Genomic DNA, 13,958 nt, shown 5'->3' on the forward strand with positions numbered 1-13,958 from the left:
TGTTCTCTTACTTTGGTTTAAACAAAAAGGGAGTTGTGGCAATTCTTCCGGATCGAACATCCGGTCTTCCCATGTTTCAGTGAATGCACTATATACCGTTACCAATTTCTGCAACTGAAACTCGGAAAATGGGAAAGAAATTCGAGGAGGAAGTAAACGCCGCGCAGCTTTTGGTAGGGCGAGAAATGGCAGTGGTGTGAGTTGAAGAATACCGCGCTGTAAATTTCAGAGTAAGCCGGTGTATGTAGCTGACATTGCGGCTGAAATTAAGAGGAAGCGGAGTTTGGCACATCATGTGTAATGGGCAAAACAGATAACCGGTGTACGCTACTATAGGGTAGCAGAATGGGTGCTAAATTCAAGCAAACATAGCTGAGGTCGTGTAATGCGACTAAGAAGTCAAATAAATTGTGGTGTTTTATACCTTACGAAGCCACGATTTGATTGATTACGAGACACGTCGCAGTGGCGAAGTCCGGATTACGTTTGACCAGCAAGGTTTCTTTAACCTGCGCTTAGATCTAAGTACACGGTGGTTTATTTTTCGTACCGCGCTCATATCGGAACGCGGCAGCCGCGGCCGGGATCGAACCCTCAACCTCGTGCTTAGAGACGCAGTGTCATAGGGAATGAGCTATGTATACTATGTATACCACGGCGGGCCGCAGTGAAGAATGTCGGATGCATTGGGCGGTGAAAGTTTGCGCTAGACAGCAGTTATGGGGGATCGCTGGCACCAACTTTCGTCTATCAGTTGACACGAAATAAGTTGATGAGGATGATGACGAGCGATTTCATTTATCACAAGTTCCCACACGCAGCTGTATATAGTACGCTCGCATTGCGTCGACCGAAACAGAGTGAGACGTGCTCCTCCGGGGAAAGTAGCCCGCGTATTCCATTGGGGACCGCAAGAACTCAAAAAAAAAAAAGGTGGGGGGGGGGGGGGGGAGTTAAACGTTCGACACGCAGTTACTCCTGCAAGCAGCTGTTACTGCAGTACATCTGCTTTGCACCCAGGAGTATGTCTCTGCCCAGTCCGCGGCCGGGAAAACGAACCCATCTCCGGAGCCGGAGTAATTGCGCGGTGTTGCGGAAAGAAAGGCAACGGCACTGCTCTTCGCCGCCCCCGATTCATTCCCACGCGCCGTGAGCCTCGTCTTCGAAGTCAGTGGGGGGGGGGTTGAGAAATTTGTTTTCCGGCGGGCCGAACAGCGCGCATCTGGCGGCGTGTACGAGCAAGAAACATCGCGGATGGCAAACGGCGGGTGTCGGCGCGCAGTGCACGATTGCTCCGCTATATGTGTCCGTGAAACGTCTTTTTCACCCTCCGGTTCCGAGAAACTTTGAGCCCCATCCCGCGAAGTCCTTGGTCCTTCGCAGTCGTTTGCGTCGTGTTAGTTCTTTTCGCGCGAATGTACCGTATATAATCGCGTGCCATCCCAACACGCGTAAAGGTCACAGAGCCGAGATTTACAGCTCTCTTGATCCGCGACCGCGGTCGGTCTGCATTACTGTTCATTGGCTCCGAAGTGCGCGAAGCTCGGTCACTGAAGCACCGGTTGTCCCAAAGTATTAGCCAGGAAAAAGAAAGAAAAAAGTGAGTCCGGGAGGGGGGGGGGGGGGGGGCGTATAGTTTCGTTTTCTTACAAGCGCGGTAATCGCACTTTTGAGAAAAGACGCGACTCGATTTGTGTAACATTACGAAGTTTTGTAAATCGGTGGCATAAGGTAAAAGGGGCGCCAAAGTGCGTGCGCACAAAAATAAAGAAAGAAAGGATGAAAAAACTCAACGCGATTACAGAGGCAACCAAGCGCCGTTTGGGCTTTCGCGTATACGGCCAAGCCGCTGGCGCTCGCCATTTCCAAAGGTCCCTATTTTCACACCCGCAGTTTACGCGTAATGTTGTGGCGTAAAATTCGAACGTGGTAGGCACGTTTACGCGAGTTCCATGCGGCATATTTACTGTGCTCGCGGGGCGAGACGTGAGCGATAACCAATAATCGTTCTCTTCCTTCCGACTGGAAGCGAGCCACCGTCGAGCGCGCGGGGCCGTTGTTGCCGCGTGTCACTCTCTTTGACGAGTGCGTCCTGCACGGTCCGCTGCTCACCGACCTCGGCAACGCACGCGGGCAGGCAGGCAGGCAGGCAGGCAGCCGCCGATTGCTTCGCGACTTGCCCGTACACTGTCGTTTTGTGCTTCCATCAATCCGAGGGTATACTGCGTGCAGGCCGTGTGCGTGTTCGTTCTTCGTCATCGTGCGGCACTTGGGCCTGTTTACTTGCGTCTTGCACCAAGTCGGCAAAGGCTGTACGGTGGAAGGAGGTCGGTAGGAAGGGTGGGGGGACACCTGCCGGCGTCTTGGGTTGCGGAGGCGGAGGGGTATACAACCGCGCGCCGAAGCACGATTGTATTGAGTTTGGAGCGCGCTAGCGCGCGGCGACACACAACCGGATGTCTTTGCGCGCCGCGATGGCCCGGCGTGATTGGATTCCCGCTGCGCGCACGGAGCTCGAGGCGGCGAGAGAGAATAGAAAGGGAACAGCCAGACCTCGTTTTTCACGGAGCTTTCCTTTTTTTTTTCTTTTTTTCCCTAAGCTCGTCGTCGAAGCCACCCGTCGCGGCCTTGTCTTTCGAGTCGAAAGTCATTCGACTCGCCGGAACGCTCGTACTTTCTCTGCCCACAGCTCGTTACGCTGCGCGGTTGTACTTTGTTGTTTTTCGTACCCTCGAGAATAGACCTCCGCTTTCGAATGGGCCTGCGGCCGAATTTACGAGTAAAATGAGCCCGCAGCGCGCGGGCTCGCTAATGAGCCAATAGCTGACCGCTGTGCGCATGCAGAGATACCGCGTGCTGCGCAAGTTGTGGGCGGGGCTGCCTTTGTCTGCCAACGTTGTACGCGAAGCGAAGACCGCAAAGCCGCCGGCTTTGGCTGGGAGTGAAAATCCGTTGCCGTTTCTGCGCGCGGGACAGGCAGGGTAGACAAAAAACGAGCCATTCGACAACAACGGAGAGTTTACTGCGCGTACTTCCTGGCTTTTGACGCATATCTGGGCAAGATTCGACGCGTTCTGAACGACGCGTAATGTAACGATGTGAAATTCTGTTTAGTAGGCCTTGTTTTCAAGACAGGTGGAGAAGCTTTTTCAGCTCTGAAATTTTCTGTAAACTTGGAAATCCCCTTTGGTATTCCTTTTTTTTTTTTTTTTACCTTAACCCCAGTGTAATGTAGCAAACTGGATGAGCGCTCGGTTGACGTCCCTGCCTTTCCTCTGATTGCTTTCTCTCTCTCTTCCTCTCTCTCTCTCTCTGTAAATCAGAGCAGTACACTATCATTAGATGTTGAGTGCTTGTTTTTGCCTACTACTCCTATCTCTTGTGCCTTCGCTCTAAAGCCACGATGGATTCGGAAACTGTTCGTTCTATTAACTGCCTATTCTTGTCCCTGCTTAGTGTTTTGTTTGGATCTTCGAGTTCAGGAACGCTCGCTGTATACGTGTCGTGTTGTATAAGATGGCCGAGTGTGGGCGGAGTACTTCACAGGGCTCTCGAGTGAGGTTTTGTCCAGCACACACAAGGCAACAGAAGGTCTGTGCACTGTGACGTCACGGGCATAGGGAGGCGGACGCGTTTAATGAAAACCATGCTCTAGGACAAACGACGATCGCTCTAGACGTCTCACGAGCGCCCTTACGAAATAACACGGACTGTCGAAGTTTCCTGTGTAACGTCACCTTACACAACGTGCAGGTTTTCTGTTAATGGAATCGCTGGCTTGCTTGCAGGCGTCCTTCTTTGGCTGAATTATAAGCTTTTGGCAAGGATCGAGCTCCTGCCCCGCATACGTTCAGCACGCACTTTTGTTTCGTCGCGGGCTTTACCAGGAACACCGGATACGTCCTCATGCATTCCTCGTTCGTTGGCTGTATTCCGTGTGAAAGCGTATTGTTTGCCAGCGACAACGGCGTTTTAAGCCTTATTTCAGCATTTATGGAGTGCTGCATGCCTGAATGCGTGGCGCACGCACTAAATGTAAGGAACCTGTAAGAGTGCATATGTGCTTTAAGTTATTCACTCCGAAATGTATTTACATAGTGAATTCACCCCCTTCTCGTGCCTTTTCTGTCTCTCTCGTTTGCAGGAAAGCCCTGTGCTGCAAGATGTCTGTCGAGCTAGACTTCTTCCTCGACAGCAACAAGAAGTGAGTGCATGTAGTACATTTGTCCTGCATACTAGCCAGCGCGCACTTCTGGCATGCGGCAAATAATAACGTTGTGCTAACTACTTGTGTTCATGCTGTTTTCATTGGAGGGTGTGAGAGCTCAAGTCGGAGGTTCGAGCGTTCGCTCTCTCTTGCATTGCGGGTTGTTTCTTGTTGTCGTTGCCTCGAAGCGTGCTCCCGTACCCGCGAGGGGAATTGGCCACTCTGCATTGATTGGAAAGTACACCCGACGAAAAGGCAAAAAAAGGTGTAAAACGCGAACACTGGAAAACGAAGCACTAAGCAACTGGTTTGTCGGGTTACCCGCCGTACTCGCGTGCCAACTTCATTCTTACCTTGTTTGCCTTCTTGAACTTGTAGCCTCATAGAAGTACGTTGACCTATCACTTTGGACATTGTGAATCTCTAGTCGAAAAAGAAATGCAATACAAAAAGGTTCGGAGGTGTTCACGGACGGTTCGAGCGGTATTTGCCGGGCAGCAATCATACTTCATCATTCTCATTTCCTTGTGCTTGTATCTGCCTCTAGAAGGCGGCCTCAGCTGTATTTTTTCTTTCTGCTTTTCATTTGGCCGAGCGAAATTTCGCGCATAATTTATGACAGTTCCTCCGAGACACTCTGTTACTTCGTTCCTCTTTCTGTAGATAATTAAAGAAAAATGAATACGCGTCGCTGTCGTTGCTTCACGGGTGCGCCAGTGATAGGTTTCCGCTTCTTTTTTTTAATGCTTTTTTTGAGGGAGCCAATCTAAATTTCTTTTGCGCGGTAGTCCGGCCGGACAGGCCGCACCCGCTATACAGCGCCTGTCGTCTATATAAGCGAGCTGCTCAATTAAACAAAGAAAAATAACGAACCAAGCGTCTTCGCGCGTTCGTTAAGATGGGAGCGATAAAAGAAAGGATAAAACTGCAAAGTTGGTCAGGTCCGCGGGAGACGAATACAAAATGACAACGGGGCGGCCCCTCCGAAAGCCGCAGAAAAGTGGCCGCTCATGAGGCTCGGCTGCCAGTGGCTCTGTAGTATATACATCCTCTCTCTCTATGCGCGCAGAACCCTGCTTTCTCGCATCGCGTCGTTTGTCACGTGTGCTCTCTGCGAGAACGAGCGGCCTGGCTTTAACCTGCTTGTTTAGCGCATCGCCGGGGGCGGTTTTTTTCTTTCTTTTTTTGAAGGCGAAGAAGAGAGATAGATAGATTAGGGAGAATGAGAAAGAGTGAGGGCAACAGAACGGCAGATGCCACGGGATCACTTGTTATATATATACAGCGGCTGGTGTCAGCAGGGCCGCTCCCACGGAGTCGTTGCGCATGCGCTTAATTGGCAGCGTGCTGACTGGCTCCTCTTCGTCACACACACACACACACCACGTGTCCTTGTGCTCCGTGAGCTCGGGCTCGGTGTGTTGCAGAGGCTGATGAATCGATGATGTCATGGCCCTAGACGTCGGCTGAAAGATGGCCGAGAAAAATATGACGCGTCAATCGATGGCCTTGTACTTGCGTTTTGCGTGCCTATGCGATTTGTTGCACGGAGGACGACGCCGTTCATTTCGCCAACTACTCGTCGTGCCACGAGCTCTCTTGCTTTTCTCTGGTCTGTAAGAAGAAAAAAAAGAAAGAAAAGAAAAAAATCCGCCCTTTCGGCGAGCTTGCTCCAGCGCGTGATGCTCTCGACGGGTAGCCACGTTCTGTCGGGCATCTACGGGAGCAGTCGGCGCGAATGTCTGTTTTACTCCTAAAAAAAAAAAAAACTATAGTGCGTCCTGGTACGATTGGAAATCTCTCGAGCGCGAAGCCAGTCTTTTTCTTCGCGGTTTCTACCCGTTATAACTGTACCATTGGTTGAAGCTTGCAGAAAGAACGTTTCTGTATGGGCGAGATAATTTGATAACCAGAAGTTTGTCTATGCGATCTTTGCACGCCTAGCTGTGTGCGTGTTTATTAATTAACTGCCCTTTTTTGTAAGATTGAACGCTAGACATCGTGCAAGCAGCCTTACCTTTTTACGTGATTGTCGTTTTGCCATAGGTACAAAGTGTATATGTCGTTTGTGGAATTAAAGTCTGTTCTTGCGGTCATCTATTACTCGAGCGGTTTGGTATTAAGAAACTTGTGGCCATTCGTCTGCCTGCAAAACTGTGACGTTAGAAGTCTAAAGTACGTGTGTAGGTAACAGCAGGACACAGAACAATTTTAGTGGTATCGGCACAAGTTAGCCTGGTGACAGCCTCGGGATGCTACAGCACATGAGATGATGAGGAATGAAAGAAAGGGAGTCAGAGAAAAACAAAGCACACACAAACTAAAACGTTCATTTCAACAGCTATAAAGGTTGCAAAAACAAGATCCTTAGATCGAGTAGCTAAACAATTGCTTTATGAGGATTACTGCTGCAGCACTTGCTTTTATATATATGTATACAGAGAGGTTACGTTGTACTAAATAGATTGCTGAATGGGAAAATTCTCATCCCCCAGACTTTAGCACGACGCTACAAAAAGGGAGCTCGTACTCGGAGAGTGAAAGCATCGCAGCTTTAAAAAAAAATCGCTTTGTTCCGGGGTTCGAACCCGGGACTAACGCCTTTTGGGGCAGTCGCTCTACGCCATGTGAGGTATAGTCCGGTTGCTAGGAGATCGCGGAGCAAAGCCGAATTAATCGACGACTCGAAGCACAAGGCAGTCGGATCCGGCTTCCAACCCCCTCGGACCGAGACGAATTATTCTCCAACTGCATAGCTCCCTTTCTTTGAAACCGTCACGGGTTTCCTTTGTATACATTCGTAAACTTTCACAAACTTTCCGGCCCACCTTGCGGGATTCCGCCGGACTGACTTGTCTATATGGATCGCTGTTCGCGCACGTGCTCGCAGGTGGATGTGCCACTTCGACGACGACAACTACGTCAACGTTCCGCGGCTGGTGAAGCTGCTGCAGGAGTACGACCCCCGCGAGGACTGGTACCTGGGCAAGCCGTCCATTCGGCAGCCGCTGGAGATCCTCGCCAGGGACAGCAGCAAGCCGCAGGTCCGTCGCACCGCTTTACACAGACATCGGCTTGACAGAGTGACCCGAGTTGGTTCTCCTCGCATAAATGGCCAGAAACGTAGTACTAAAAGAAAAGTGGGGGAAAAGAGCAAAAAGAAACTATTGCTTTTAAAAGGAATGTTGCTTTCGGGGACAGATGTGGAATGTACGACCGCGTTATTTGTGCAGCAAAATAATTGTTAAAATTATTATTCGCAAGAATAATCGCACGGGGAGCGCGTTAAGCAACTCATTCTCTTACATCTGTCCGCGTACGCTCTCCGTTTGAAGTTATCGCGCACAAACTAGCCAAGAACGATTGGTGGCACGACGTCTTGCGAGTTGTTTCCCTCGTGGCTGTCGCTGTCGGTGCAGCGCTTAAACATTCATGTTGCCGAAAAAAAAAAAAAAAAAAAAACTGGCGTGCAAACACGGACGCAAGAATTAACGAAAAGTGCAGCACGAACGCCCACAATCGATCTGAATGGTTCGCACAGTGGCGTAGAAATAAGGAAAACGCAAAACTTATGTGCGCGTGCTAAAGGAAGGCAGCGCCAAACCGCCAATCATGGACACGTACATACGGGCATTCGCGAAAGGCAATTGTTTGGGCATAACGATTCCTCTTTGTACGGGATAATCCAGGGATGACTTACGCGCGTGCTACCGCTATAATGATTTTCCGTACCTCGCACGTGTCCATGATGCTTGGCGATGCCTTCCTTTGGGCATGCGCAGGTGTGTTTTGTATCTTCCCCCCTTTTTTACGCCAATGAGTGGGTAAAATTTTAATTGAAGGGATGACCCTCCGGCTTATCGCAAAGGAGGGCCAATTAGGAAGGGTTGAAACTAGTAGCCGCTTTGCAGGGACAAAGTGCCACAGGGACATCAACGTGCGCCGGACGTAAGCCTGGGAGGCCGGCTTATTAGTCCAGTCATCCGGACTGTGCGACATTTCTGTTCGCAGTAACTGTTTGTGTTGTCCTTTTGGTTCCTTCTTGTGCCGGCGTGTTTGTACGTCTGCCTTTCAGTCCTCACCAGATCGCTCTGCTTTCGATCGTTCTGGGCCTGATCCCTCTCTCCCCTTTGTTCTCCCACAGAGGAAGATCTCCTTCTGGTTCGCCACGGGTGGCGCGGGCTTCTGCATCAGCCGCTCGCTGGCGCTGAAGATGCTGCCGCTCGCCGGGTGAGTCATTTTGCTCCAGCTTTTGGGCGTTTCGACGCGATTGTGGTGTTTCTGTTTCGGCGGCATACCGCGTATCTTCTGTCCTGGTGACAAAATAAGCGCATGCGGTGATCGCCTCTTTCTGGAAGCCCTTTGCTGGCATCTGTGGTCCATAGGCTCGGTTATAAGTTGGACTGTGTAGACGTATAGAGAGTGAGGGTGTTTTATTTAGGAGAAAGGAGGAGAGGGGCTACTCTTCAGCGTGGTAATCAGGGTGAAAAGCTGAGAGATATGGCATGTCGATGCAATGATGGAGGCAGTATGCGCACGTGATGTGGTAACGTTAAAGAAATCTGGTTGTTCAATGAAATTCCGCCTATACAGCGGTACCGTTCTAACTGAAGTTGTTGCGCACTGATTACTTTCTAGTTTTGCATTTACTCGGCTCAGATACGGCTCACTTATACAAAGGGCGGCCGTATCACTGATACAGCACTGCCCGTGACGAGTGGATCAGCTGCAATGTTCATTAACGCCCGGGGCTGACATTTCTGCGCAGCAAGGTGCTTGACTAGCCCAAGGGGCCGAAGTAGAACGTTGGCTATTCACACGCATGTACTCACAACCACATACATAGACGCACACAATCACATGCGCACACACACACGCGCGCGCGCTAATTCAACGAAAAAAATATTACGTAGCCAACGTTCTTTGTTACTTTCGTGACGGCCACCTTCCCGATGCGCTGCGAGTTTCAGGTAGCCAAGGGGCTCCGCATACGGGACCCAGCCTATTATTGCTCTCTCGTAGACATGCACGTAAATAGAGAAAAGAAATAAAGTAAGAAAGACGGGAGAAAGTGGCATCCATCTCCGGTCAAGGAGCACGCTACTGGAGCAGGAGGATGGGGCACCGGCTCGACTAGCCGCCCAAACAACGGCGGCCATTCCAAAAAAGCTCTTCGGGAACGGGGCCGTTGTTCCCCGTCGATGCAGCGCGGCATCAGGGTCTGGAGGGCACGCGAGGAGGAGGACGCTGCCGAGGCGAACGGGGATGGAGCAGGTGGTCTACGCGGACGCCTGTCACTTTCCTCTCGATGTGCCGAGGCAGCAGCAGCAGCCGCAGCACTCTTGCATGTCTGAAGGCAGGCGCGCGCACACAAACAGGGCATGTCGGCTGCGTTTCCGCGAGCATATACGTTCGGCAGCCATACACGCTCCGCTTGTTTGTCCCTCGGGGTTCAGCTCAGTTCTGTGCATCGGGCAAGCGGGAAACGAATGAGTGTAGGATGTCGTGTCTACATGTTTCCACGTGGTGTTTGTCGAGAGTATGCGGGCGGCTACGTGGCCTGAGACGGCCGGAATTGTGTACAGGCTGTGTAAACGAGATCCTGCGGTATGCCGTAAGCCACCCCCCGGAAAATTAAAGGGACTGACGTAGTCGCCGTCCAGAGATCCGAAGTGATTTAACTGTAGTCGAACAGGGAACGCCGCTAGTGCTAAGGTTTCCTTGAGGGGATTAGTAGTCGTCAGGGCAGCAACTGACGAAGACAAATCCCCTTGTGGAAAGCGTTGGCTTCTGCGACATTCCGTGTTCCACCACTGTCAATTGCGTCAGACCTCCGTCTTCCTGTGAACCTATCTCTCGAGCCAGAGAGAGGTCTCGTGTGTGAAAAGCGTCACGGGTATAACGCCGCGGAACAGAAAGGCATAAGGTGTATGGTGAGGGTCCGTATACTGTTGGCATGGGCTCTAACATTCCAGCGATGCATTGATGGGAGAGGCTATAGTTTCAGCTGCAGTTAAATTTTCCGGGGGTATTTTGTCACAACTGTGAGTACGTGTTGTTAGAATGCTATGAGTGTACATATTACTCCCTCCCCCCCCTCCCTCCCTCCCTCCTCCTTTGCTCACCGTGTCAGCAGGCTTCGGTAGACAGTTACTGCGGTCAGTAGCAATTTTTCCTTCCATTCGTTTGTTTGTCTAGTTGTTTAAAACAAACAACCAAATAGTACTAAGCGCGATGATGGTTATATGTTGCGTTGTGAAATAACCTTCGTATTTTGCCAAGCTCCTTTGTTAAAACTAAAGAATTGTTGCAATGCAGCACAGTTTTGTGCAGTGTATTAGCTAGCAAAGGCAAGGTCTACTATGCATATTAAAGGCGTTGTTACGAACGTAACGTAACACCGCAGCAACGTGAAAAGATGCACAGAATTTCCCCCTGCTGAACTTTAACCCGTTACTCTTGCTGCTGTTATGTAAATAACAGAGAAACACCTCAGTGCTTGAACGTGCCCACATGGGCGCTTAGTCGGACGTCATTCGTCCACGTATATCTCTTGTTTGAGCAAAGCGTGTGGTTATGTCGTTGACTACTTATCCGTGCCCATAGTTTGCACGGCACTGGCCGAAACTGCTCTAGAGTGGCTGAACGTATATTAACGCCCGTGCCTGAGGCACTTTCTGCGTATGCGAAGGCGTTCATCGTGTAGTCGCGAGTGGGAAAGCGGCGCCTAATCTTTTTCGATTAGGCTGCGTAAAACCTGCGGACAAAAGTAGGTAGTGCGGAAATGAGAACTTGTGCGCCTTCGCTCACGCAGCGTTTCCCGGGGCTTAATTAATGGCGCTTCGCAGGCGGCTTTTCTTATATGGCGTAACATTGTTCACGCTGGGGTTAGGGCAGGGGGGAGGGGGACGTGGACGGAGAACAATGATAAAAAAAATATTACGAAGACGGAAGGAACACGAGGTGCGTATGGGCAATAAACAGTCGGTATTTCGTGAGGCAGCCAGCACACAACGTTCACTACGAAAAATAGGTGATCTTGAGGTGTCGCGAGCATAGAGATGCTAATTTAGAGGCTGGCCACTGCTGCGGAGCAACAGGGAGTGTTCGCGTGACGTCACATACGCCATATCGTTGTCCTCTTCGCGGCTGCCGCTGTGCTGCTGGATGTAAGTGGATCAAGATTAGGCGCGGCTTTTCGCCGCGCTGGCCATACAGCGATGTGGTGGCCTCGATGACGTCAGCGCACCTTCGCACTCACGGGGTGCACCGCACGGAAGTGCGCACAGACTTGTCGCGGTGCTGCTTGCAGCTGCCGGGGCCACCGCGCCGCAGAAGCCACGATCGTGGCTATGGAAAACCAGCGAATAAAAGCTCTCGGCGAAAGCGACGAAAAAAAGCCGATGCCCTTGTAACAGCTGCGCTTGGGTAACGCCGTGAGCACGGTGGCGGCGCGGGCGGCGAAAAAAGAAAAGTAATAAAACGCTTGTCACACCGCGAAAATGGACGGATGGAGGCAGCATGCAAGGAAGGTGGCCGCTTGTTGTTTGGGGGGCAAGTATTGCGGTACACGGACAACAGGAGTGGGGGAGGGGGCATTGACGCCGAGGAAGGTGCGGGACGGAGGGGGGGGGTTGTGGGTGAACGCGACAGGCACAACGGTGCCGGAATGCACCAGGTTTGCGAGGATGCGTGTGCATGTGAGGAGGGAGGAGGAGAGAAGCAGCCCCGCCATTAGCGCCACCTGCCGTCTGCCTCGAGGGGGCCGCGGTTCTTTTTTCGATGGTCAGGGGAACGCAGCGAGGAGTCGTAGCGGCTCACGACCCCCGCTTCGCCTCCCCTCGTCCCCACTTTTGCTCCTCCGTATACCTGTACAGGAGCACGCTAATATCGAATGTAGCGGTAAGTCGAAGGGGAAACCCCGGAACGCAACGCACCGTTTTTCTGCTGCCCCCTGCGGCTCGGCGCGAGCACAAAGGCGAGCACCCCACCGCTCGGGACCTGCTGATACGTTGTTTTCGTTTTATTCATTATACGCGCAATCTGTTTTCAATCAAGTCTCGTATCATAACTTCGTGCTGCGGTACGTGCGCGTGGTGTGCAGCTGATGTGCGCAGTTGCTGGCGTCCCGCCCTTTACTTATGCTCCGCTCGTGCAGCGAAATCGCGTCGCGTATCCGACGGCCGGCGCGATTTATTCCGCGCGCTTTTGCCGTGAGGCGGCCTTCGTTGGCCTCGATAATTTGACCGCGCCGCTCGGCGTCGCATTGAGCCGTGCAATCGCCACCGTCGTCGCGCATTGGGTCGCCGATATTCGTCTGTCTGCGGTTCCTGACGCTGGCTTAGGGCCGATTTACGCTCGAGCCGCCCATCGCCGTATTGCACGTATCCAGCACTTGTGCACAGATTACCATTTACACTGTGTGCACATTGTATGCCTTACACATTGTAAACCGAAATTTGTGCACAGTGTTTGATACGTGCAATCTTTCGCGCGACCGCACGCGGCTTGCGGCGATGGGCGGCTCGAGCGTAAATCGGCGCTTACTCGGAGCGAATGCGGAATGTGTGACGAGCAAGTGCGATATCGACAACAACGCCAAGCGTCTCCGCCATGTTGTTTGCCGCCGACTGTGTTTCTTTAGCGCCGCTTCGGCCGCACAATAGAACGTTTCGACCTATAGCATCTATAGCCTACATTGTGTACGGAGGATGTGGGAACTATAGGGAAGTTTACCATTTCTCACAACATGGCATGCTGTGGAAGGAAGGAGGCGATATTCTTAGCGAAGCCTTTCTTTTTTTGTTTTTTTCCTGGATATCACTTTCAGCGAACGCGGATTGGCTCTGCGAGAAGTCTCACCACGCGCCACGTCCGTCACGTACGACTGAAAATGTGCCTCAAAATGATAGATTGACAATACGGAACCAGCTGACGCAACAGGATTAGCCTTCCCAAGTGGTCAGCACCTCTGCACATTGTGCATGCGGAGTCTTAAGTTTCGGTTCTTTTGTACGCAGGGCGCCGACATGGTTTTGCTTACTGTGCGTATTTTTCCCTCATTCCGGCTCGCGCTGTTCGTTTGCCGCGCTGAGTTAATTCCGTTGTGTAACACATGCCGTCTCTCGTTAAACTTCACTTGCAGCGTAACTGCGGGCGCCATTGTTTCAAACCTTTCATTGCAGTCCTTTTCACGAACCGTTACCGCTCTCCTCCCTGCTCGCCGTACACTCTGCTCCAAGTACACGGGTTTCTTTTTAATTCACTTTGCCGAAAGGGGCCAAACAGAGCTTCTATATCAATTTTGCCGACTTCCTTTTTTTGGTTTGCCGCGCGCACCGAAATGGAAGGCGGTGTTCCGCCGTGCGTTCTTCAAGAACGAGCGTGCCTAATTACGCAATGATTACGTACTTTGATAAGGTTAAATATTCCTTTGCATTCTAGAATAGACGTTTGGAGGGGGGGTAGCAAGAGTCGGCTAGTTTACGTTGTTTCGAGTTCAGGGACCAACAAAAAAGAAGGAGGTCTTGGCTTACGTAAAGAAAGAAACGAAAAAGAAGACAGAAGGAAGCCATGTCTGCCCTCCCTGCAGCAGCGCTGAAAGCGAAGCGGGGAAAAGAAGTGGAAAACAAGAACTCGCAGACTTAGCAGCCATCTCACGCAGTGAACCACAGAGTTCACCTCATCATTTCCCAAAGAAGAACCGTGGCAGAGCGGCGGGGGGGGGGGGGGGGGGGGGCGGTTAGTTTAA

General features: G+C 51.5%; 1 protein-coding gene across 1 annotated transcript in view; it reads left to right on the top strand.

Moving 5' to 3' along the window:
* fng (Fringe glycosyltransferase) overlaps positions 1–13,958 on the top strand; it is a 105,513-nt gene that overhangs the window by 54,827 nt on the left and 36,728 nt on the right. The window contains exons 4-6 of the mRNA XM_050185573.2: positions 4,145–4,204; positions 7,098–7,251; positions 8,352–8,437. Of these exons, the coding sequence (XP_050041530.1) occupies positions 4,145–4,204; positions 7,098–7,251; positions 8,352–8,437 (300 nt within the window). The remainder of the gene's footprint in view (positions 1–4,144; positions 4,205–7,097; positions 7,252–8,351; positions 8,438–13,958) is intronic.

This window comes from Dermacentor andersoni, chromosome 8 (genome assembly GCF_023375885.2).
Source record: "Dermacentor andersoni chromosome 8, qqDerAnde1_hic_scaffold, whole genome shotgun sequence".
In the NCBI taxonomy this organism is placed as follows: domain Eukaryota; kingdom Metazoa; phylum Arthropoda; class Arachnida; order Ixodida; family Ixodidae; genus Dermacentor; species Dermacentor andersoni.